This window comes from Cuculus canorus, chromosome 3 (genome assembly GCF_017976375.1).
Source record: "Cuculus canorus isolate bCucCan1 chromosome 3, bCucCan1.pri, whole genome shotgun sequence".
Taxonomy (NCBI): domain Eukaryota; kingdom Metazoa; phylum Chordata; class Aves; order Cuculiformes; family Cuculidae; genus Cuculus; species Cuculus canorus.
The window spans coordinates 2,501,463-2,528,250 of NC_071403.1; the positions used below are offsets into that span (position 1 = coordinate 2,501,463).

Sequence of the window (26,788 nt, forward strand, 5' to 3'; positions counted from 1 at the left end):
ATGAAACACCCATCTAGCTGCGACACTGACCCACTTCTTTAGTCATTGCTAAAGGATCACAGCCACGTTCTTTGTTTCTTCTAAGCAGGAAAAAAAAAAAGATTTATTACAATAGTTTGATTAATGGCAAAACCGTGAAACAAATTCCAGCAAATAGAAGTACAAGGTGTATTTCAGAGGCTGAGTAGGCTGCGAGATTACAAAAGTAGCGATTTAACAGCTCTGGGGCAGTCTTGTGAAAACTTCTGCTGTACTTAGGCAAGCGATAAAAATGCACCGTCTGTGAAAAAAGTGCTTAAAGAATACCTACCTTGTCTGTTCTCCTGGGTAATGTTAGTCATACTCCCATCTTCCGCTAAGCCGTGTTCCAAATTTTCTAATATCTGCAGTAAAATTTTAAAAGTAACCAACATGAGTTGAAACAGCACTATATATTTAATGCAAATTATCTACAATCGACAGTCTGTATGTAAACCAATTCAGGCAGGGCTGCTTCATCTAGACACAGCTCAAAATTACTGATTATTACCATAGCTACATCAATTGCACCAAGTAAGAAAGCCATTGTATGGTAGATGGATGCTAGAGATCATGTTGATGATACTTAGAGAACATTAGATGTCAGCACACTCTAGGGACATACACACTTTGTTAAGTAAAACATAAAATATACTTCACCAGAGAATGAAAGTTAATGACCACAAAGAAAGTCAAACTGATCCTTCGGAGAAAGCCACTGCCTCTTGACTCCCGCACCCAAAGTATGTGCTCTGGTTTCATCCTTTTGTTCTTAATAAAGTACTCCTCTTAGTTCTTACTGCAACTGCCTTTTCGAAGTTTGGGGGTTATTGCTTCTTTTTACTTAGTATAGATTTTAAATAATGAAAATTATTGAGTAAATGGAACACTTGTATTATCGGAAGAATAGAAATATAAACTTAATGAAGCTTGTGTCTTAAGGAGTTTTAAAATACGCATGCAAGGTTCCATTTGAAGTGCAAAGCAACTTTCCTTTTTCTAATCCCATTATAGCTTCTCCCAGCTGGTTTCCTGATTCTCGACAATCACCCCATTTTCCCCGTTACAGATTCATCACTTTTGGTTGCAGAATACTGCTAGAGATTTCCTTCACAAACACACGAAGGCTGCTTGCTCGTAGCCAGCTGCTGCGGATCAACGACTATGGAGACACAAGGCGCTTCCTTTTCCAGGGACCGCTTGTGCTGCTGAACATGAGCTCTCTCCTCTGTCAGTGTCAGAAGCAACTGCTTTTTCCTAGAGCAGCAAAGCATTCTGGTTTTGCTCAGTGCTTTGTGAGAAAGCACTTCAAAACACGGCAAATCCTCTAAAGCAAAGACACATAAAATTAATCTTGGCCTCAGAGAGCGGTTCATGCCTTCTACAGCCAGAGAAGAGCAATAGGTACTCCAGGAAGTGAGTTCATGCCCCCTCTTTTAGCCATCAGAAGGTGGAAGGAATTGCCCTCCAAGATACCAAGCTCTTTTCACAGAGCGAAGGGAAAGCTTGAATTTAGGTGCCATAAATTTAGTGACAAGGAATTTAAGACCAAGGAGAGGCACATGATGAAATGACAGCAGTTACCACATGCCAGCTGAGCCAGGTAATTTTCCCAGTAAGAACTGCTAGCCCATGACAAATACAAGGTGTTATGATTTACTGTAAACCCTGTTCGCAGAGGGCCAGGCTGAGTGGCCTCATCTCACATTCTGAGAGGCTGCCAGCACACACCGACAGATCACAGAATCAGAGGAACACAGAATCCCTAGGTTGGAAAAGACCTTTGCATCCACTCCAACCATACCTGTCCACTACTAAATCATATCCCTAAGCACTTAATCTGCCCGTCTTTTAAACCCCTGCAGGGATGGGGACTCAACCACCTCCCTGGGCAGCCTCTGCCAGGGCCTGAGAACCCTTTTGGTGAAGAAATTCTTCCTGATGTCCAACCTGAACCTGCCCTGGCGCAGCTTGAGGTCATTCTCTCTCATCCTATCACCTGTCACTTGGGAGAAGAGACCAACACCCACCTCGCAACAACCTCCTTTCAGGCAGTTGTAGACAGTGATAAGGTCTCCCCTCAGTCTCCTCTTCTCCAGGCTAAACAACCCCAGGTCCCTCAGCCGCTCCTCATAACCCTTGTTCTCCAGCCCCTCCACCAGCTCCATTCCCTTCTCTGGACATGCTCCAGCCCCTCAATGTCTTTCTTGTAGTGAGGGGCCCCAGACTGAACCCAGGATTCAAGGTGCAGCCTCACCAGTGCTGAGTCCAGGGCAGAGTCCCTTCCCTGCTCCTGCTGGCCACGGTGTCTCTGATCCAAGCCAAGATGCCATTGGCCTCCTTGGCCACCTGGGCCACTGCTGGCTCATGTTCAGCCGCTATCAACCAAAACCCCCAGTTCTTCTCTCCCACTTTCAAAAGCAGCACAGCCATTTAGGAATCACTTAGAAACCAAAATACCGCATTTAAGCATCAAATGCCTGGTGCAAAACAAGGCATCCCATCAGAAGAAAAAAAGATGCTCTTCTCTCCCACAAACAAAACCACCTTATGGTCTATTTTCTATCCACTCTAGGAAAAAGATCTTCCACTTTCCCTGGAAAACATCTAGTGATCACATCTCGTTCTCAATAAGTCCTGAAGTTCTTACACTTGAAGTGGTCTAAACATAAAGCAAGGTGCCTTCAGTGACCAAACATGCTACCTGTTTCAAAAACACAACAGGTTTGTTAGACAAAGCCCTTCTCTGAAAACATGCTCAGTGACATAGAGTCATAGAATGGTTTAGGCTGGAAGGCACCCCAAAGCCCACCTAGTTCCACCCCCATGCCATGGGCAGGGACACCTCCCACAGGCTCAGGTTGCTCCAAGGCCCATCCAACCTGGCCTGGAACCCCTCCAGGGATGGGGCAGCCACAGCTTCCCTGGGCAACCTGGGCCAGGGCCTCACCACTCTCATGGTGAAGAATTGCTTCCTAATGTCTAATCTAAATCTTCCCCCCTCCAATTTAAAGTCATTCTGCCTTGTCCTGTCACTCCAGGCCCTTGTAAATAGTCCCTCCCCAGTTTTCCTGTAGCCCCTTTCAGTACTGGAAGCTGCTCTAAGGTATCCTCGGAGCCTGCTCTTCTCCAGACTGAACAACCCCAACTCCCTCAGCCTGTCCTCATATGGGAGGTGCTCCAGCCCTCGGATCACCTTTGGACCCGTTCCAACAGCTCCATCTCCTTCCTATGGTGAGGATTCCAGATCTGGACATAATACTCCAAGTGAGGTCTCACAAGGGAGGAATAGAGGGGCAGAATCCCCTCCCTCGCCCCCTGGCCACTCTGCTCTGGATGCAGCCCAGGATACGGTTGGCCTTCCGGGCTGTGAGCGCACATCATGTGAAAAGAATTAGGTATTAGCATAAAATTAGACTACTACATTAATCATTTTGTGACATTACTTGAGGATGTCTAGCTGTCACCTCAAGCTCAATGTAATTAAAACAGAACTCAGTGCAGATTTCAGGCTAATTGGTTTATTCTCTAGGTTTATCTCCTTTTGCCCTTCTGAAGTATAGGAACATCATCTGCAGTTTTTCAGTATTTGGGTATTTCCCCAGTTTTCCGAGAATGGTTTAAGATAATGATTCAGGTAATTCCTCAGTGAAAGCTGTCTGAGTTTGCTGATAGGAATCACTTAATTTTAGCAAACCCCTTCATCCTGCTTCACCACAGACAGTAAAATATTTATCCTAGCAATATCACACGGGATAGAAGAGAAATACAATCAAACACTCCTAGCATCTACTTTCAGTATCAGTTTTATGTATATGACCTATGCTTTTTCTTGTTTTGAACATTTTCATTAGTTTTACTGCCTAGTATTCCTTTACTCATTCTTCTGTTTCATTCCCTATTAATCCACAGATTTAAGATGGAAGGGGAAAGATTTAGATGAGACGTTAGTAAGAAATTCTTCATGATGAGGACGGGAGGGCCCTGGCCCAGGTAAACTGTGGCTGCCCCATCCCTGGAGGTGTTCAAGGCCAGCTTGGATGGGCCTTGGAGCAACCTGAGCCTGTCCATGGCAGGGGGTTGGAATTAGATGAGCTTTATGATCCCTTCCAATTCAAACCATTCTGTGAGTCTATGAATTTGGCAGGTTTAAAGAAAAGCCACAATTACATTAAGGAAGAGAAACAAAACAGCAAGACAGATTTTCTTATGATGAGAATGCATCAGCATTCACCGGGAACCGCTTCCCAGGGGACGTGGCCTCAGCTCCACAAGCCGGCTCATTAAGAACTACAAAACAACCTTGCATTGCAGAGAGACCGACTAGGTGAACTAATAGGTCTTTTCTCTCTTGCAGGTTTTATGACTCCGAGATCATCTCATTTACATAATCACTACTCGTACGCCCTTCTGTAAATACCGACGACCAAAGATTATTTTTCCACTTTTTAAAATAGGGAAGTGAAACACCAGAGGCGTTTGGCTGGAAGCTCCCCAATTAATTCTGTTATAACCCAAAGGGTTCCCAAGTGCCATATACCAATATTAAGACTAACGAGCATACATTCTGTATGTTATTTTCTCCGTTATGCCATGCGTTTACGTAACTGTTGTGCACTTTATTCTTGAACATTCCAGGTGAGATAGAGATTATAGATCGCATTCTATAAAAAAATTAAAACGTGCGTCTAAATGTTTTGCGTCACTCAACACTGACTTCAAAAGGTTAAATTATCATCAATTTACAACTGTTTTTAAAAAGCATATTTATCTTTACAAGCTGCCTTTTTCCACACTCTTGTTTCTGTACTTGTCTTTGAATTGCTCCAAAGACAAACTATTTAATCAAAAGCAAATGAAGTAACCTGCAATGACTACAATAACTAGGCTGGGTTGGATGGGCCCTTGAGCAAGAGAGACCTGAGGTTGTTTAGCCTGGAGAAGAGGAGGCTGAGGGGAGACCTTATCACTGTCTACAACTGCCTGAAAGGAGGTTGTGGAGAGGTGGGTGCTGGGCTCTTCTCCCAAGTGACAGGAGACAGGACAAGAGGGAATGGCCTAAAGTTGCGCCACGGCAGGTTAAGGTTGGACATTAGGCAAAATTTCTTTACTGAAAGGGTTCTCAGGCACTGGCAGAGGCTGCCCAGGGAGGTGGTGGAGTCCTCATCCCTGGGGTTTAAAAGACGGGTAGATGAGGTGCTCAGGGATGTGGTTTAGTAGTGGACAAGTACGGTTGGACTCAATCTCAAAGGTCTTTTCCAACCAAGCGATTCTATGATTCTCCAGCACATCCACTTTCCCTTATTTAAACAAATCAACAGCCTTGTTCAAGTCCAAATAAAACATTGCATTGCAGTTTAAAAGCCTTCTTGGTACGCTGGGTGTCCTCTAAGGACAAGCGCTTCAAGGAAAGGATTTTATGCAGACCCACCTCAAGGTTGTAGATGACTTGTACCAAAGGTGGGGGACTTAATTTCCTTTTCTTTCATTACTCTGTTGACTGAGAATATTTAATCTGAAGAGAATCGTGGCTAATGACGCTAACCGAGATATGGCCATTTCAATAAATGCAGCCAGACGGCTAATGAACGCCCTGCCCCACTCAGCAGTCACTTTCTTGTTCACATTCATACAATTTCCTCTCTCAGTTACAAGATTAAGGAAGTTAAAAAACTTGGAATCTAGTGGCACCCTTATGACTGAGGGGAAACAACGCAGCACTTACTACCAGATCGCATTAAAATAAGATATGAAACACTGGATCTGCTGCAGACCAGAGTAGGCAAATGTCAGTAAGCAGAGAGAAATCCTCCAAGAGAGAAAGATATTTCCTAGAAGAAAGAAATTACCTCAAATTGAAGACAACTGTTTATGAAGGAAAAGGCTAGAGACAACAACCTGCCAGCAATAATGAGATGAGATGGCCATGAAGAGGTAACTGCATTGGCAAAGTGCTGAAAGTGGCGCTTCTTGGCCAAGTCAGACACCTCTCTCAACTGTTTCCAAATAAATTCTTCTCAACTCTATAACAAATGTCTCATTCATCTCTTATTACCTAAATTTTCCCTCTTTTTCTCTCATAATGAGAGAAGCTTGACATGAGCTAGCAACATGTGCTCGCAGCCCAGAAGGCCAACCATATCCTGAAGGATCAATATACAATCATAGAATAGAATCATAGAATAGCTTGGGTTGGAAGGGATCTCAAAGCCCATCCAGTTCTACCCCCTGCCATGGGCAGGGACACCTCCCACTGGCTCAGGCTGCCCAAGGCCCATCCAACCTGGCCTGGAACCCCTCCAGGGATGGGGCAGCCACAGCTTCCCTGGGCAACCTGGGCCAGGGCCTCACCAGGCATTAACACCTGTGTTTCGAGCTAGCTGGATGCAGGTGAGTGAGGGGAGAAAGCTCTCCTACTTGCCCTTAAACACATCTGTTCACTGTCCTGTGTGTCTTGTCTGTCAAAAGCGTTACAGCAAGAGAACTGTGCTGTCCACTGTTCTACTGTTTTAGTCAGAGCTCCCACAGGAGTAGGATGTATCCTAAAATGGAAGAAGCACTTCATTAATTCCATTAGCAAGTTCCTTATTTGTATCAAGATAGAGTAAAAAAATATCTTTGTGGAAATGTAGAGTTCTTTAAAAGGACAATAAAATACATTTCTTAAACATGAGGAAATGTCAGTGCATAGAGAAGCTGTTACCTTTGCGCAGATTATCTTCATGCTGTGCAGTCTGTCAAGCGATTCCTGAGGATTCCCTAGGTACTGAGGGAGTTCGGCATGTAAAATCCGCATGGAGAAAGGAACCATAGAACCTAGAAAGAAAATGAAGTTTATTAAAGGTGTCTGCTGGAATGATCAGTTTGTGATTTACCTACATTACACAAGGTATTTCTCACTAGTGTATATGACACATAGTCCACTTTACATCGGTATCTTTTTCTTCTCCTGGTGAAATATGTAAAAAGTGAAAAAACAGCAAACTTTTTCCTCAGCTATAGCCCATAATGTAGGAGACGATTTACACTAGACATTAGGAGGAAATCCTTCAAGATGAGAGTGATGAGGCCCTGGCCCAGGTTGCCCAGGGAAGCTGTGGCTGCCCCATCCCTGGAGGGGTTCCAGGCCAGGTTGGATGGGCCTTGGGCAGCCTGAGCCAGTGGGAGGTGTCCCTGCCCATGGCAGAGGGTGGAACTGGATGGGCTTTAAGGTCCTTTCCAACTCAAACTATTCTATGATTCTATGACTGCATTTTTCATAATCACTGCAGAAGAAACAACATGGAATAGTTTGCTGTAAAAACATGCTTGTGAAAATTATATAACCAGGGCATGCAAACCCACTTCTACACAATCCTTCTCCAAAGAAAGCTGATACAAAGGACCCCTTCATTACAGAAACCCACAGCTTCCTTGGGCAACCTGTTCCAGGGACTCACCACTCTCATTGTGAAGAAATTCCTCCTTATGTCTAGTCTAACTAGTTTATACCCATTGCCCCTCGTCCCTAGTTTTGGTTAATGACTGTTCCAGTATTTTCAGCTCGGAGCAAGCTTGTATCATTACATTCTCTTGTAAAATGTGGCAGAAGGTCAACTCAATAAATACTCATACAGAAAATCTGAATTGGTAAGAGAACAGCTCAGCAGAGAAAAGGGTATTTAATGGAGCGCAGATGAAACGTCTCATGTTATCCATTTTTACAGAATTTATACAATGTTTTGTAAAACATTTTTTGCGGTTGTATATTTTGTGAAGTATCGATCTTGCATACTGCTGAGGGAACCATGTGAGCGGAAGGAATAACCCATTACTAACCTACAGCAGCAGAACTGGTGCCGTGGAGTGTCAGGATGATAAATGTGACTCCAGTCCAACTGAGACTCCATAAGAATCTGATTTATTTGCTATCACAACTCAAGACTTCAGTTGGAATAGGCACTCAGAACTGTATTACTTTCAAATGTACTTTATTTATGTATTATTTCTCAACCACTTAGTATTCCTTTCAAAGTGTGTGGCCAAAAAGCATTCCAGTGTGATCCTTACTAGGAACATCAAGCATGATGACAAAGCCTCTCACACAAATCCAGAAGGACGCTGCCCCACAGAGCAAGGGCTGCTCAAACCAGAATTTACATTACTATGTCACGCAGGACAAACTCAAACTCTATGATTTCAATAAAGGCTGGGGAATGATGTGATTGAGAGCAGCCCTGAGGAGAAGGACTTGGGGTGCTTATTGGTGAGAAGCTCGACATGAGCCGGTAATGTGTGCTCGCAGCCCAGAAGGCCAACGGTGTCCTTGGCTGCATCCAAAGCAGCGTGGCCAGCAGGGCGAGGGAAGTGATTCTGCCCCTCTGTTCCTCTCTGGTGAGACCTCATCTGGAGTCCTGGATCCAGTTCTAGAATTCTCAACATAAGAAGGAGATGGAGCTGTTGGAACGGGTCCAGAGGAGGCCATGAATATGATCTGAGGGCTGGTGCACCTCCCTTATGAGGACAGGCTGAGAGCATTGGGGTTGTTCAACCTGGAGAAGAGAATAATCTGAAGAGACCTTAGAGTGACCTTTCAGTACCTGAAAGGACTACAAGAGAGCTGGGGAGGGACTTTTTACAAAGGCTTGTGGGGACAGGATGAGAGGCAATGGGGATAAACTGGAGAGGGGCAGATTTAGACTGGACATAAGCAAGAAATTCTTCATGATGAGGGTGGTGGGCCCAGGCCCAGGGAAGCTGTGGCTGCCCCATCTCTGGAGGTGTTCCAGGCCAGGTTGGATGGGCCTTGGGCAGCCTGAGCCAGTGGGAGGTGTCCCTGCCCGTGGAAGAGGGGTTGGAACTGGATGGGCTTTGAGGTCCCTTCCAACCCAAACTATTCTGTGAGTCTATGATTCTACCTGTTTCTTCTTTTTGAAACTCTTGATATAACAAGTATTCCGCGAGCGTTCCTCTAAGCATCCAGCAAATATCCCCAGTGGATTTCTGTTCCTTACAGCTCATTAAACAGGCTGCTAACTTTATTTCAATCCTCAGAAACACCGTTTCTGCCCTATTCCTCAGTTTCCTAGTAATCTGAAGAGCAGATCTTTTTTTGGAGGGTGAAGGCACAATCCTGTATGCGGACTCTTGCACAAGTGTGGCAAGTGGGCAAAACAGAACAGAAAAGAGCTTTTGTCACTGGTAAGGACGTCTTACCACTGCATACAAACAGCATTTTGTAACTTCAAGTCAAATCAGATGAGCAAATTTTGCTCATAAAAACCTGCAGCACTTATCCAAAACATTTATCCAAACAAGTTCCTTAAATACTCTGTTTAGGAAAAAGAAACTGAGATTTTTGATTAGCAGAAACAGAGATTTTTATTTAAGTACATGTCTCTGTCTCCAACTAAGCTTCTTTTTAGTTAAATGAGTTAATGTTACTCTTGTGAATCTTCACCAGAGCTACAACTGTTCACTGATAAAAAGGTAAAAACTATAAATAAGAGAATTACAGAGAGTGCAGACTTGGAATAGTTCAATCTGAGCTCACTAAGTACTTTGGTTTGAACAAACAGACATGGATTTGTTGTTGTGTATGACACCAAATCATGTTGCATCAAAGGCTAGTCACTCGGCCTTTTCCGGCTGAAAGAACAAAGGATGGAGGAGCCCATTCTTGCTGTTAAAGAATATATGAGAGAAAAGAAACTGGACACAAATGTACCAAACTACAGCTTCCACTCTGTCTTGTAAGACACAAAAGTTAAGACTTCTGATGGTGTATTCCCTAACATATTAATGTGAAGGTGGTGAGAAACGAAAAAGAGTCAAGACCTAAAAAAGCATGCCTGAGATTTCAGAAAACACTGTTTTTCCTTTTATGTTGTCTAGGTTAACAGGAAAACAACTGGGAAGAGGCAAATGACAGTTGTTGATGACTCTATAGGTCAATAATAACAGCGTTATGAAGGTCCGAAAGGCAGGTGGTAGAATTCAGAGTACAAAATTTAATTAAAAAGCCGATTAACAGCAGGGACAAAGCCCACACTTGCCTCAATAACAGAGTTATATTGGGAAAAAAAAAACCCAAACAAGGAAGTAACATTTACTACATTAACACAAAGCTGTAATAGCAACACACGTGTTTGTTAGATGAAGAAAGAAATTCTATTGTCTGAAAGGTTTCATAGGATCATAAAATAGTTCGGTTTGGAAGGGATAAACACTATCTAGTTCCAAGCCCCCTGCCATGGGCAGGGACACGTTTCACCTACTTGCTTACTGTTAGGCCACATATTTAAGCAAATGACTTGTTATTCCCCTTGGAGCTGCTGAAGGTGGCAACTGCCTTTCTGACCTGCAGGGTGGAGGGGAGCGAGGCAAAGGTCTGGCCATCACTTTATGCCAACAGTCATGTCCAAGCCCAGGTGTGCAGTCAGGATAAGTGGAGAAGAATAACCTAGCCGTTACGCCTTCACCACTCGTTGCGTATCAGGATGACCAGACTGGCCCATGGTCAGCCACCTGTATATCGGAGCAAGCAGGCAGCTACAGCAGAATTATGCTAACGTGACACCATAACCACAGAACAAAGAACCAGAGTGATCCTGAAAGCAGAATCATAGCATGGTTTGGGTTGGAAGGGACCTCAAAGATCATCCAGTTCCAAACCCCCTGCCATGGGCAGGGACACCTCCCACTGGCTCAGGCTGCCCAAGGCCCATCCAACCTGGCCTGGAACCCCTCCAGGGATGGGGCAGCCACAGCTTCCCTGGGCAACCTGGGCCAGAGCCTCACCACCCTCATCATGAAGAAATTCCTCCTAATGTCTTATCTAAATCTTCCCCTCTCCGATTTAAAGCCATTCTCCCTCGTACTATCACTCCATCCCCTTGTACAAAGTCCTCTTTCAGCTTTCTTGTAGCCCCTTCAGGTACTGGAAGGTCGCTATAAGGTCTCCTTGGAGCTTTCTCTTCTCCAGGCTGAAAAGCCCCAACTCTCTCAGCCTGTCCTCGTACGGGAGGTGCTCCAGTCCTCTGATATCTATAAAGACTTTGTCGCAGGACTCTGGACAGGCCGTAGAGTCCTTACAAACCCTTACAGGATACTAACATCGGTTATACTCCTGTCTTAGAATTGTAACACTGTAAGTAATAAACTGTTTAAATGCAGTTCTCAGTCCCACTCCATGGCCGTCGGGATGTGATAGGCACAAAGTGTAATACCTATTTCTTTGGAACATGCTCCTGCACAAGCAGGCATACATATTCCTGCGGTATCCCACTACAGATAAGAGAATTCTGTATAAACACAGGATTCTGGCCTTTGGCACAGCTCTTCGGAACCAAACGCATGCCCTCTATTACATCCCACTCAGTGCTGAACTTCAGGAGGCCAAACATCAAACAAATACTTAAAACAAGCAGCACATCCTGTAATTAAAATGTTTACTTAGGAGCACAGGAGGACGGATTTTGGATGGTAAACCAACGGATGTGATCTATCTGAACTTGTGTAAAGCCTTTGACACAGTCCCTCAAAACTGTGTCCCTCAAAACACAGTCCCCCCAAAAAAATCCTTCTCTCTAAATTAGAGAGATATGGATTCGATGAGTGGACAGCTCGGTGTCTAAGAAACTCGTTGGATGGTTGTATTCAAAGAGTAGTGGTCAATAGCTCAAAGTCCAGATGGAGATCTGTGACGAGTGGTGTCGGAGGGGGCTGTGAGAACCTCATGAGGTTCAACAAGGCCAAGTGTTAAGGTCCTGCACAAGGGCTGGGGCAATCCCCATTTTCAGTACATGATGGGGGATGATGTGCTTGAGAGCAGCCTTGCAGAGGAGGACTTGGGGGTGCTGGTCGATCAGAAGCTCGACATGAGCCGGCAGTGTGCCCTTGCAGCCCAGAAACCAACCATGTCCTTGGCTGCATCAAAAGCAACGTGGCCAGGAGGGCGAGGGAGAGGATTCTGCCCCTCTATTCCTCTCTTGTGAGACCTCATCTGGAGGACTGTGTCCAGTTCTGGAATCTTCAACGTAAGAAGAATATGGAGCTGTTGCAATGGGTCCAGAGGAGGTTACAAAGATGATCGGAGGGCTGGAGCATCTTCCCTAAGAGGACAGGCTGAGAGAGTTGTGGTTGTTCATCCTGGAGAAGAGAAGGCTCTGAGCAGATCTTATAGTGACTTTCCAGTACCTGAAGGGGCTACAGGAAAGCTGGAGAGGGGCTGTTCATAAAGGCTTGTGGAGACAGGATGAGGGGCAATGGGTATAAACTGGAGAGGGGCAGATTTAGACTGGACATTAGTCAGAATTCTTTCACACTGAGAGTGGTGAGGCCCTGGCCCAGGTTGCCCAGGGAAGCTGTGGCTGCCCCATCCCTGGAGGGGTTCCAGGCCAGGTTGGATGGGCCTTGGGCAGCCTGAGCCAGTGGGAGGTGTCCCTGTCCATGGCAGGGGGTGGAACTGGATTATCTCTAAGCTCCCTTCCAACTCTAATTATTCTATGATTCTATGATTTTGGTCTCTGCTTCATGCTTTGTATTTCTAAGGAAGTAACACCACAGCAAAACCACAGCAACTACCTTAGATGACTTCAACGAAAGGCAATACCCTACAACTACTGGCATGTATTCAATTTCCGTTTTTACATTAAATAAGTCTTATTCTAGCTTGATGTTTTACAGTAGCTCCTCTTTATGGGTTTCAAAATAATTTTATCCATAAAAAATTTGTAACAAAAAAATGGTTTAAGACAATTCTTTCCTAGCTATCGCTGTTAAACACAGCAATTTTTTGAAAGCATATGATTTTTGATTGTCATTTTGGCATGAATTAATTTCATTTGCGTATATATATATAATCATCATACAAACGGCAAAACTAAAACACGGAAAAAGGTCTGCTGAAAGGAAAACGAATATTCTAAAAGCATGGGAACAGATGGAATAAAAGTAAGATCAGGTAGAATTTTCTAAGGCCACAGATGTTAATGTCGGTTTCTTTATGAACAGCTGCACATTTTCATAACTGTCACAACACAAACATCACCTCATGTCAATCACTTTAACGGCAGCCCACATCTGCAGCCCTTTCAGAGCAGAAAAAAAGATTCCAATGTTATTGATGTATTCCCTTATTGCAAAATCAGTGACAGAAATGCCTTCTGATCTACCTTCTGCAGGCTACTCAAGAAATCTTCAATACCAAAAAGCAGCAGAAGGGCAAATAATCATTTACTGAAAGCATAAAATGGGATAGAAAAGGATGATCCGAGGGCAGGAGCACCTTCCATACGAGGACAGGCTGGGAGAGTTGGGGTTGTTCAGCCTGGAGAAGAGAAGGCTCCGATAAGACCTTCCAGTACCTGAAGGGGCTACAAGAAAGCTGGGGAGGGGCGGTTCACAAAGGCCTGTGGAGATAGAATGAGGGGCAACGGGTATAAACTGGAGAGGGGCAGATTTAGACTGGACATTAGGAGGAACGTCTTCACACTGAGGGTGGTGAGGCCCTGGCCCAGGTTGCCCAGGGAAGCTGTGGCTGCCCCATCCCTGGAGGGGTTCAAGGCCAGGTTGGATGGGCCTTGGGCAGCCTGAGCCAGTGGGAGGTGTCTCTGCCTATGGCAGGAGATTAGAATTAGATGATATTTAAGGTCCCTTCCAACCCAAACCATTCCATGATTCTATGAATTCCCTGATCCACGTTAGTGCTTCGTTATGGTCTGACTCTCAGCAGAGGGACAAGGCTTCGGAGGACGGCAGAGCGGGGAGCGGTGCACAGTCCCTGCCCCACACACGGTCCTCATGTCTACAATATACCTTCTGCAGGTACAACACACCTTATGGTTGGACTCGATGATCCAGTGGGTCCTTTCCAACCTGGTGATTCTATGATTCTATGACACAGAAATTCTGGAGGGTTTTCACAGTAAGTGCAGTATCGCCGAGACAGACATATGACAAGTTTCTTACTACAGCTTTTGCTATTTCATAAGCTTATTAAATGTAGCAATAATTATAATTTATTACATTTCACTTCAGACAGCGACACTGGAAACCTGTTTACATCGTGACAGTTCTAGACCACACGGGATAGACTCATTAAGGGGAAGCTGAGTTTCAAAACTGAATAAAAGAACCAAATTAAGAGCACTGCCAGAATAAATAAGGACATGTAAAAAAGGAAATCTCACACAGCCAAATACTTTTATTATCAATTTTTCATGTATTTCTGTAAAAACAACTAACTATAGCAGGTGTTAGTAAGGTTAGAAAATTAACACAGACCTAGTCAAATTTGCTGAAGGAACAGCTGAGTGATGTATAGACTCTTACTTTGAGAGAAAGATACATATTTTTATACAACTAATATACAGAAATATATACATTTTGTATATAATATAAATATATCTGTATATATTTTTATATTTATATTTTTATATATGGATTTTTAAAACTGTCACTGTGCATCTGAAAGACTCAGCCTATTGCAGCACACATTAGTGCGTCCCTGTGATCCCAACACAGTCACACTTGAAAAACACCTTGTGCTCGAATTAGTAAGAGTTCCTGAAATGGTGTACAGTGTGAAATCAGCTTCTACAGCAACTGCATTTTTATGAATATGTTCCTGATTTAGGCATTTTCCACCAGATAAGACAAGACTGATTTCACGTTAAGAGGAATAAAGATGTTGCTGTATCATCACAAGGCAAATGAAACAGGGAAAAAAAAAAAATCCCACTGCTATAATTGTAAAGCTCTGGTCAGGGGAATAAAAGTCGATTTTCCTTGTGCATGTTTTTTTTTTTTTTCTTTGCAATTCAAAATAAATTATTCTCAATTATTGCAGCTTTAGAGCACTGGTATTGGTAATGTCAACTTTTCTGTAACTTAATTGTCTGTTAACCAGAAAAAAGAACAAATTATCTCATATAGGGATGAAACAGCAATTTAATGTTCTATTTTAGTTGTTAGCTCTCTCAGGAACACATCAGCATTGCCAATAGAAAGACTGTCTCAGTTTGGCTGATCTGTCATATGAGGGAGTTTATGAAGTATCATGAGAAAGACAGAATCAAACAATATAGGCTCATAGAATCATTTGGCTGGAAAAGACCTTTGAGATCATCAAGTCCAGCCACCCCTGTCCACTACTAAATCACATTCCTGAGCACTTCATCTACCTGCCTTCTAAGGCCCGCCGTGACGGGGACTCTATCCCCTCCCTGGGCAGCCTCTGCCCAGGGCCTGAGAAACCTTTCGGTGAAGTTGTTTTTCCTGATGTCCAATCTGAACCTGCCCTGGGGCAGCTTGAGGCCATTCCCTTTCATCCTATCGCCTGTCCCTTGGGAGAAGAGACCAACACGCACGTCTCTACAACCTCCTTACAGGCTGTTGTAGGGAGTGGTAAGGTCTCTCCTCAGCCACCTTTTCTCCATGCTAAACAACCCCAGGTCCCTCAGCCGCTCCTTCTAAGATTTGTTCTCCAGTCGCTAACATTTCCAGCACCTGAAGGGGCTACAGGAAATCTGGGGAGGGACTGCTCACAAAGGCTTGGAGTGATAGGACGAGGGGCAATGGGTATAAACTGGAGAGGGGCAGATTTAGACTGGACATAAGAAGGAATTTCTTCACAATGAGGGCAGTGAGGCCCTGGCCCAGGTTGCCCAGGGAAGCTGTGGCTGCCCCATCCCTGGAGGGGTTCCAGGCCAGGTTGGATGGGCCTTGGGCAGCCTGAGCCAGTGGGAGGTGTCCCTGTCCATGGCAGGGGGGTTGGAACTGGATGGGCTTTAAGGTCCCTTCCCACCCAAACCATTCTATGATTCTATTTACACAGTGGGTCACTGTGTAAAGACAAAACTCTAAAAAAAATATCCTGAAATCCATTAGTCACAAGAACAATGACAAATATTCAGCCTTCTCTACTGCACAGAGTACAGTGTAGACGTGCAGGAAGCAAGCTGGAACAGAGTTCCTGACCCAGGTACCTGGCTATTACAAACCAAACTAATTATACAGAAATACAGACTTTGTGGCTTCTCTCCACAGATGAATTTAGGAGTAAATCTCTAACTGAACATTTAGACTTTACTAGGAAGTGAGAACGGGTTGTTCTCTGCGCTGTATCAAACACCAACTGACTTTACTAATTCCGCTGGCTGATAGAAGGACCCCGGTGGATTCCATCCCCTGAGATGGTGCACACCTCCAGGCAATGGAGACGGAAGAAGAAAGAGACTGCGGAAACCAGGAAAGGGAGATTACAGAAGGATACTACAGCCACGAGGAAGACAACAGTCACAGGATCAACACACAGCACAGCTGCAAACGGCATACAACATCTCAGGGCAAAACGGGGATTAGAAGTGTTGCCAAAAGGAAAAGAACCTCAGGAGAAGTTCAGAAGAAAATTAACAAGACCATATTGGCCAGATTAAATGAAATTAATGGATATAATATACTCCATTTCTCACACTTCTAGTTGGAATTTCAATTTTATGAGGTAGATTTCTCAGTGATTAATGGAAGAGGGACTGCCCACACTGCACTAGAAGCTCAGATGTGTAACCCTTCCATACTTCAAGCACAGAAAACACAAGAAATGTAATAAAGTTTTCTATTATGAATATTTTGAATACAAAGAAATGATTCAAAATATCTATTGCAATTAATGTGTACATTATTTATATCTATACTCTCATTTGTTAAATTGATTTTTAAGCGCTTACTCCATTTATACATCATGAATCAAAATTAAAACGTTGAAACAAACCCCTTCCTTTTATGCTTGTTACACCACAAAATGAGAAGTAAAATTACCAAACAGCAGTGGATTGCAGATTCACACTAATGTATTTCAACCAAAATAGATGAATGATTTATATCTATTTTATTATTTAAATTAGCTGGTTAACGATGCATGCAGACTGAATTTCTTTATCCATAATCCAGCACTGTGTAGTTTCATGACAGCCAGAAGACAACTGCTTGCTCTTTCCTACATCCAAACAGCATTGGTCTCTCTCCTCAAAACTACAAAAGGAAGGTTTGATAGCTCTTCCCACATCTTATACACGTTGTATTTATACGAGATCTCTACAAACAGTAGGTCAGCTTCATCCAGCCTCGATCTTAGGGGTAGGGAGGCTCTGCAGAGGGATCTGAATAGGCTGAATTCATGCACTGAGACTAACAGGATAAGGCTCAAGAAGACCAAGTGCCGAGTCCTGCCCTTGGGACACAACAACCCCGAGCAACTCCAGGCTGGGGGAGGAGTGGCTGGAAAGTGCCTGGAGGAGAAGGACCTGGGGGTGTTGGTTGACAGCGGCTGAACATGAGCCAGCAGTGGCCCAGGTGGCCAAGAAGGCCAATGGCATCTTGGCTTGAATCAGAGACACCGTGGCCAGCAGGAGCAGGGAAGGGATTCTGCCCCTGAACTGAGGACCGGTGAGGCTGTACCTTGAACCCTGGGTTCAGTTTGGGGTCTCTCACTACAAGAAGGACATTGAGGTTCTGGAGCATGTCCAGAGAAGGGAACGGAGCTGGTGTCTGGAGAACAAGGGTTATGAGGAGCAGCTGAGGGACCTGGGGCTGTTTAGCCTGGAGAAGAGGATGCTGAGGGGAGACCTTATCACTGCCTACAACTGCCTGAAAGGAGGTTGTAGCGAGGTGGGTGTTGGTCTCTTCTCCCAACTGACAGGCGATAGGACGAGAGGGAATGGCTTCAAGTTGTGCCAGGGGAGGTTGAGGTTGGACATCAGGAAAAACTTTTTCACAAAAAGGGTTCTCAGGCCCTGGCAGAGGCTGCTCAGGGAGGTAGTGGAGTCTCCATCTCTGGAGGGGATTAAAAGATGGGCAGATGAGGTGCTCAGGGATATGATTTAGTAGCTGACAGGTATGGTGGGACTCGATCATCTCAAAGGTTTTTTCCAACCGAGAGATTTTATGATTATTTTTCCTTACAGATGGTCAGATTATGATCCTGGTTGGGATGTTTAACTGCTAAAAGTGAACTGAGGCATATAAAAATAAAATGGAATATTTTCCTTATGCTCAGATTTTAGCACAGACACATTCAGAATTCGTAAGGTCAGAGGGACTTAATCACAGAATGGCAGGGGTTGGAAGGGACTTCTGGAGATCATCTAAGCCACACCCCTTAGATATAATATAAGCATTGATAAGATTTCCTCTCAGTCTTCTCCAGGCGAAACAGACCCAGGTCTCTCAGCATTTCCTTATAAGAGAGAGGTTCCAATCCCCTGATCATCTTTGTGGCCCTCTCCTGGGCTCTCCAGTAGTTCCTAGTCCACCAGGACTCCCAGGTCCTTCTCCACATTAGTGCACTTATAACGTGAGATAAACCCCTTATAAAGAATTAAAGCTGGTGGTGTTTTTCTTCCTCCTCAACAATGAGACACACAGTAAATCACTGTGTTTAATTTAGTTGCAATTAATAAGCAAATAATATTAAATTTAACCAGCTTTTATTTTTTTATTAAGGAGATTTATCAAATTATGTCTAACTTCTTGGGCTTTATATCCTAAAAATCAAGAAACCTAAGAAAATATATTAGCACGCGTGCATAGACATGTAAGTGTTAAAAACATCATATTGATAGTACCTGGATTAATTTAGAAAGGAAAGCTTCTAGATTCTGTTTCCACGAAGTCTCTCATCACTTTTCACAGCCCGTTTCTGCCTACATTAAACTATTCTAGTTTGGAGTTTAATTTCAATATCCTAAAACTAAACTACTTTATTATATTTACTTGTTAAAAACATTCCACTTTCAAATGCATCATGAAATATTCTGCTTACCTATACTGTGATGCAGTAGTTTTACCCCTTATTACTTACTGCTACCTCCATTAATGCAAACAACACTGACTTACTAGTTAACCGTGTTCTTCTGGGGGGAAAAAAAAAAAGAAATAATCCAAAGTTCAACAATGATTTAGAATTAAAATACACTTCGTCTGTTATTTTATGGTGACTGTGTAAAATGGCAAAAATAAAAACCATTTTATAAATCAAGTATCTTACCTTTTCGGCCGGGGTACACGTGAGGGTAATATTCATAATAAAGATCAGGCTGGTCTAAATTTCCAAACGGTTCAAATTCCATTTCTGCATTTTGGAACAGATCCAGTTTTACCAGCAGCGCGAGTCTCACAAACCACAGCTAAAAATTAATACATAGAAAAAAGAAAAGACAAGGTCTGTCATCAGCCTCGATCACAAGCCACATCCAAATACAATTTCAACGTGGTTTTTCTGGTGAAGCCGAGTCAAGAGTTTCCATGTCTCTTACTGATAAGAATCAGGGATTATATGTACATGCTCTGTCACAGGACACTTTTCGTAAGATCATTAAAATAAAACGCAGAGAACTGATGTTTTAATTGTTCGTAAAGATACTGAGATTTTGAAGATGAAGTTTAAAAACTAACCTGTACCAAAATTAGAACATCTCTCCTTAAGTAGAGTTGGCATGTAAGTATTCCAAATCTGATTCCTTATTGTTTCTTCCATTTTACACCATTCTTAAAACCCGTTATGATTGTGGCGACACTTCACGAGTTTTATAGTTACCAGTGGCTTGTCAGCCAGTCACATTTTGGTGAGTAAAACACTTCCAATGATTCATGAACCTTTACCACTTTTGGTTCTTATTTTCTTATCATCACGAATCATACTTCTGACATTTGAAATCTTACTACAAAGTCTCCACTCTAGATACTGTCCATAATTTCAGCACAGGGAGTCTTCCAAGAGTAAAACATATTCCTTTTCACTAGTGTGATTAACTTTAAAAACATACATTTAAGAAAGAATTTTACTTGAAAATAAAATTGTTTTAAATGAAGACCTACTTTACATAAGGAAACAAAAAAAAAATACTAATTCCTACAATACCTTAATAAACTCAGTTCTTAGGCAACGATCAGGGAAAGACGTTTAACCACGTTAAAAAAAAATGCTACCACAAATATCGCTGGAAAAAATAATCCAAGGGTGTATCTTTAAACTTACTTGTAAAGAATCTGTTGTATGGTTAGTAGGTAGCCCACTTTTTTTATAGCCTTGACCATGTGCAGTGAGAAGCCGCCCACACAAGTCAACTGCTGCCCTCCAGTTTTTACTGCTCTGGGAAAAAGAAGAGATTAAGTAGCAAAATCATAAAATCCCTAAAATGCACAACTGTTTATTTTGCCTGAAGCAGCTACATGTACTCATCAGTAATAATGACAAGGTCAGGAGACCTGGCCGGTGAGAAGCAGAATATCATTTGTCAAAGCTGCAGGTCTAATTAGGCAACAAGTGAAATCAAGCATGGGAGAGAGTTAATATTATTAGATCAGTAAAACAAAAGGATATACAACATCATATGGGATGCTAAACTTAAAGCTGTATCGTATTTACTAATATACCTGAATATACTTTAATATTACAATCCTGTTTGCTCTTCAAAAGCAGAAAAAAAATCCCAGCCCTATTTCAGTAATAACAAGTTATTCTACTGCTACCAAGTATTTTAACATCTATCGCTACCTCACTGACTCCAGTATTTCAGATTATAACCCTCAGTGCAGTTCCTGTGATGAAAATACTTTCCTAACATTGCCCAGAACAAAGGCCAAGAAACAACACAATGCATAAAATGATAAATTCACAACAATAACAACTGTTTCACCTCCAAAATGCAAACATTTCAATTTCCATTGCACGGTGAATCTAAAAATATTCTTCTACGTATTTTTTTATTCATAAAACAAAACCATTCCTTGTCAGACAAGTCAACCTGTCTTGCCCTGCTGTCACCCTCTTAAAGCTTCTGCCTCGTAAATGCTCACGCAGACATGTAGACAGCTAACATGACCGAAAACTTAAACACAAAGTAATGCTTTACAGGTTTTAAACTATCAGACTTTTCTATCATTCACAGGAGTTTCCCGAGACATCTATATCCACCAGGTCATTATAAAACAAACTGGTTGACAGCGGCTGAACATGAGCCAGCAGTGGCCCAGGTGGTCAAGGAGGCCAACGGCATCTTGGTTTGGATCAGAGACAGCGTGGCCAGCAGGAGCAGGGAAGGGATTGTGCCCCTACGAAGATGTAGGGTAGAAAAGAATTCCAGCAACTGACACTCGAATGTTCAAATACACGAAGAACCCTGAAGATATTCTGGTTTTTAGATACAGAAGTGAAGAAAACTTCCAATTCCGTAAAATGGCCCAAACAAAGCTGAAACTGTAGCTTGACTGGAAAAATATTTTTTACATAGAATCATAGAACGGTTTGGGCTGGAAGGGAGCTTAAAGCCCATCCAGTCCCAACCCCTGCCATGGGCAGCGACACCTCCCACTGGCTCAGGCTGCCCAAGGCCCATCCAACCTGGCCTGGAACACCTCCAGGGATGGGGCAGCTACAGCTTCCCTGGGCAACCTGGGCCAGGGCCTCACCACTCTCATCGCGAAGAATTTCCTCCTTATGCCTAGTCTAAATCTTCCCTTCTCTACATTTCTTCCTTTTCTAATAAAGTACCATAAGAACTTTAATTACTGAAGTTTTCACTATATCTGAAAGACTGTTTTCATTCTATTATGAAGACACTCGCAGATTTGGACTGAAAAAATACTACCGAACAGCTGAATACCAGTCTTGCGTACACAATTGTTCCTTGTAAGTCTCCTCACGCAGGTCACTTTTCCTTGATATTTAAGATATAGTTGACCAAAGGCATTGGAAGTATGATTGCAGCAGGGTTTTTGTTACTCCTTTGCATACAATACGATGCATTGTTTTCCTGAACAAAAGCAGCGAATCTCAGGTGATGGAACAAATACAGGGAATGCCAGGTGGAATTCTGTGAAGAAAAGAGAGTCAGGCAGACTGGATGTCCTCAACATAAGAAGGACATGGAACTGTTGGAATGGGTCCAGAGGAGGCTACAAAGATGATCAGAGGGCTGGAGCACCTCCCATAGGAGGACAGGCTGAGGGAGTTGGGGTTGTTCAGCCTGGAGAAGGCTTGAAGGAGACCTTATAGCGACCCTCCAGTGCCTGAAGGAGCTAAAAGAAAGCTGGGGAGGGGCTGTTCACAAAGGCTTGTGGGGATAGGATGAGGGGGAATGGGTATAAACTGGAGAGGGGCAGATTTAGACTGGACATTAGTAAGAATTTTTTCATGCTGAGAGTGGTGAGGCCCTGGCCCAGGTTTCCCAGGGAAGCTGTGGCTGCCCCATCCCTGGAGGGGTTCCAGGCCAGGTTGGATGGGCCTTGGGCAGCCTGAGCCAGTGGGAGGTGTCCCTGTCCATGGCAGGGGGTGGAACTGGATGAGCTTTAAAGGTCCCTTCCAACCCATTCTATGATTCTATTACGTCTACAGAAAAAAAGCTCTACAGAAAACGTGCTCAACAAAAAGGCAACTCACCTGATATAGGAAGAGAATTTAGAACATCATTCAGTCTCTCAAGAACAAAAATTTGAGTCAGAGGTCAGCCACTGAAATTTTATCCAAGAAATGGACGGGTTTTATTGTAGAAATGCAACCTCACAAGCCCCCAATTACTGTTCGTGCCACCTGTGCTTCCCACCTTCTCCCAAATCCGCTACAGAAATGTTGGAAATTGCTCACTGATTTAGAAATAAAGGAACACTCCCCTCCAATTTTTAAGGATAATTTCTAGCTTATTAAAGGGAATATGTATGCCACACCACTGTATCCAAGTTTGTTATATTAGAGAATATATGTAAGAGCACAACATTAATCATGTGCAAAAGTAACAGTATATGATTTTTTTTTTTTAAAGTACACTCAAAGGGAGTCATTAACTCTACATGTAACACCATTAAAGTGATTAAAATGTCCTCCTCCACTAGCTATGACATTCTTCTCCCCTTTAAATTACATCGGTAATTCCCATCAGTTAAGGAAATGTAGCTAGTAACCCTTTCCTGGCGTCGCAGCTAGAAAAAAATGACTGCATACTTTGAGCAAACACTGCGTATTTATAGTGGCAAGATACAGCAGGGGTTTTTAGCTATGACAGCCACGAAAGACAATTTCTCTATGGCTGCAAACAGCTTCCAACTCAAAGTATCAGAAAGGTGAGAAACTTGTTCAAATGCGGGTGAACAATTAATCCAAAATACAGGATAACAGGAGCTAAAATAATTCCAGCTTGCACCTTATATGGATAATTTTTATTTACTGCCGTAAAACAAAGCAATGCTGAAGAGAAGCTCCTGCTTACATTTATTTTCTCTAAAGGCAAATGCACGTTCCTATACCAGATTAATAACTTCAGAAAATGAAAACTCAGATTCTCCGTTTTCAGTTGAAACATAGGAACACTCAGCCCTTACACATGCGTAACTCCATTCACAAGTTCTCACCACCACAATGAGAAGCACACAGATCTACGGAATTACCCTGCTGGACTGCTGCACTGCTCCTATAGCTCTTAAAAGCCACAAAGCTGTAAAACTACTTTAACTGCACAACCTCCCTACCAGGGAAGCATTTCCAGTTCAATAGCAGAAATTTCCCCTAGCAGAAATTTCTATTGTGAAATCATAGAATCACCACGTTGGAAAAGACTCTCTTGGATCATCAAGTCCAACCATTCCTGTCTGCCACTAAACCATGTCCCTGAGCACCTCCTCTGCCCGTCTTTTAAATACCTCCAGGGATGTGGACTCCACCACCTCCCTGGGCAGCCTCTGACAGGGCCTGAGAACGCTTTCTGTGCAAATTTTTTCTGATGTCCAGCCTGAACCTCCCCTGACGGAGCTTCAGGCCATTCCCTCTTGTCCTGTCCCCTGTCACTTGGGAGAAGAGCCCAGCTCCCTCCTCTCCACAACCTCCTTTCAGGTACTTGTAGAGAGCAATAAGGTCTCCCCTCAGCCTCCTCTTCTCCAGGCTAAACAACCCCAGCTCTCTCAGCCGCTCCTCGTCAGACTTGTTCTCCAGCCCCCTCACCAGCTTCGTTGCTCTTCTCTGGACACGCCCCAGAGCCTCAACATCCTTCTTGTAGCGAGGGGCCCAGAACTGAACACAGGATTCAAGGTGCGGTCTCACCAGTGCCGAGTACAGGGGCAGAATAATCTCCCTGCTCCTGCTGGCCACGGTGTCTCTGATACAAGCCAAGATGCAATTGGCCTTCTTGGCCACCTGGGCCACTGCTGGCTCTTATTCAGCCACTGTTAACCAACACCCCCAGTCCTTCTCCTCCAGGCAGAAAGTGCAGATATTCGATAAACCAATTATCACTTGGTACAAAATTCACTCAAATCGACTTCAGACCAAATTCATGCTAAAAAAACCCATTTTGTTAGCAGAGCTGAACAATCCAAGTTCAGTTTCTTGGTGAACAACTTGTCTTAGAAATGATGCTGCTGTTGGGAGTCTCACCAGAAAAGGTCCACCTTTGGAAGTTCAGCTTTCTACCTTCTTGCTAACAGCCAGCTTTATCTGACAACTAATTTGCACTTGAGGAAACTTGTGCAGACTGTCGGCGCTACGATCCCCCAAAACCAACTTTAGTCTCTGATGTTCTTTGCTGTGAGCACCAACATCATCTTACCCTCAGAATTGTATTTTAACTTGCACATGGAAATGAGAAGGTACTACTCGAGGATGTACACTGCAATCAGCCCAATTTAAGATATTCTTTAGTGGCTCTAGTGAACAGAGCTGGTGTTCGCATTTGCAGATGCAATCTAGCAAGCATTTTTAATCTAAGTTCACGTGACTGAACAGAGATCTGATGACTAACAACACTAGGAGGAGAGTAGAAAGGGTAAAAAGCATGAACACAGAGTTATGTAACTCGCCATGTAACGTGTTAAGTTCTAGACAGTGATAATCAAAATCTGTTAACTTCACATGGAAAAGATTCTCAGAAGAGCTACTAGGATGATAATGAAGACATCCATGATGGGACGACTAGAAGACTTATTTTTGCCTTTAAAAAGAAAATCTGAGAAGTGGCAATGTGGCCGCTCTCTACCCATACCAAGTAGGAGGTGACAGGAAGCACATATTGAGACGGGAAAATGACTTAAAAAGTAACATGAGATCAAAATATTTAAATTGATGTAAACAACTTTATCTTTGATTAGAAAAAAGATTTTGAGAGAGGACTGATTACAATTCCTTTCATTAACCACCGAAGAGATGACGTTCTGGAATAGCGTTTGAAAGCTTTTTGTTTTCCAACCTGGTGAATGTAATGCAATTAAATGAAATGATGTTAAATACTAAATACAGACTATCTCATCACTTCTAATTTCTCACTGCTTTTCCTCAGGAAATTTTCATCCATTTTTTCAAAAATAAAATATGCCTAAAATATACTTACTAAAAAGTCAGCAATTTTTACATACTTACAAATTAAGTAAGGCTCAGACATGCAACAGTAACGTGTTTCATACAGAAACACAGTGGTTGAAAGAACAAGACAAGATTCACAAGGCAGCTGGAAGCAACTACTTCCAAGTCTGGAATATTTACATTAAGGAAAGGATTTTAACTCAGAGAAAATTAAGCTTTCCGTTGGAAGTGATTTAGTTGCACTGAAATAAAAGTTTCAGCTGCTTCAATTTACCTCATCAGCTTTGCTTACCTTAAAGACTGCGACGTCTTACCTTTTCTAAAACACTAAGGTGAAAACATAAATATTATATAAACAGATAAACCCAAAAGCCATTAAAATGTGTTTTGCAACCATTTACATTACAAAATATTTAACAGCTGGTAAAATTCACAATAACTTAAAATTACTTTTGTTTTTTTTTCTAACTTTTGCATATAAAAAATATTTCCTACATCATTTAAACGCCAGTGTCATTCCCACTAAGAACTACTGTGCTTCCCCTGTGCTTTTGCAGGATCATGAACAGACAGGGCAGAGGGTTTGGAGTTTCTCCTCACAGTCAGTAGCTCTTGAGGGAAGCACGGTATTTAATATACATTGAATTACGAAGATTGTTACTTACAATGAGTTGTTTCAAGCCTACAAATGACTGTTCTACAGAGTTGGCATTTAAAACTTGTCTCTTCACCGCAGCTTGCTCCCCCAAGAAGCGGAGCATTAAGTCTTTTACTGCATCTCCCTTGGTGTTCATGGAACAGAAAAAGAAGAAACATAACAAGACATTTTCAAATGTTATTTTAGCAAAAAAACCCATTGAGTTCAAGTTTAGCAAGAGCACAGGTTTTTCCCCTGGAGAAACACTAGTTTTCTAGTACTTCTTGTGTGAAATGAATATCAATTTATATATATTTACAGCATTTTAATGAAAATATCTAGATTTACACCACATTATTTGCTTTTTCTTTCAATGTTTAGGCTTCAGTTACCATAGAAACATCCAGGCTCATTTATACGAGGACTCTTATTAATATTCTCATATTATATTTGAGGACAGGCTGAGAGAGTTGGAGTTGTTCAGCCTGGAGAAGAGAAAGTTCCAAGGAGACCTTAGAGCAGCTTCCAGCAACCTGAAGGGGCTACAAGAAAGCTGGGGAGGATTTACAAAGGTTCATAGCAACAGAACAATGGCTTTAAACTAGAGAGGGGCAGATTTAGAATAGACATAAGGAAGAATTTCTTCAGATTGAGGGTGATGAGGCCCTGGCCCAGGTTGCCCAGGGAAGCTGTGGCTGCCCCATCCCTGGAGGGGTTCCAGGCCAGGTTGGATGGGCCTTGGGCAGCCTGAGCCAGTGGGAGGTGTCCCTGCCCATGGCAGGAGTTGGAACTGGATGGGCTTTGAGGTC

At 43.0% G+C, this 26,788-nt stretch overlaps 1 protein-coding gene across 1 annotated transcript in view; it reads right to left on the minus strand.

The window, feature by feature from the left end:
* The window catches only part of TRAPPC12 (trafficking protein particle complex subunit 12), a 48,491-nt gene that overhangs the window by 17,813 nt on the left and 3,890 nt on the right, over positions 1 to 26,788 (minus strand). Inside the window, exons 3-7 of the mRNA XM_054063657.1 lie at positions 26,008 to 26,124; positions 20,036 to 20,149; positions 19,046 to 19,184; positions 6,722 to 6,834; positions 311 to 383 (exon numbers count right to left, since the gene is read on the minus strand). Of these exons, the coding sequence (XP_053919632.1) occupies positions 311 to 383; positions 6,722 to 6,834; positions 19,046 to 19,184; positions 20,036 to 20,149; positions 26,008 to 26,124 (556 nt within the window). The remainder of the gene's footprint in view (positions 1 to 310; positions 384 to 6,721; positions 6,835 to 19,045; positions 19,185 to 20,035; positions 20,150 to 26,007; positions 26,125 to 26,788) is intronic.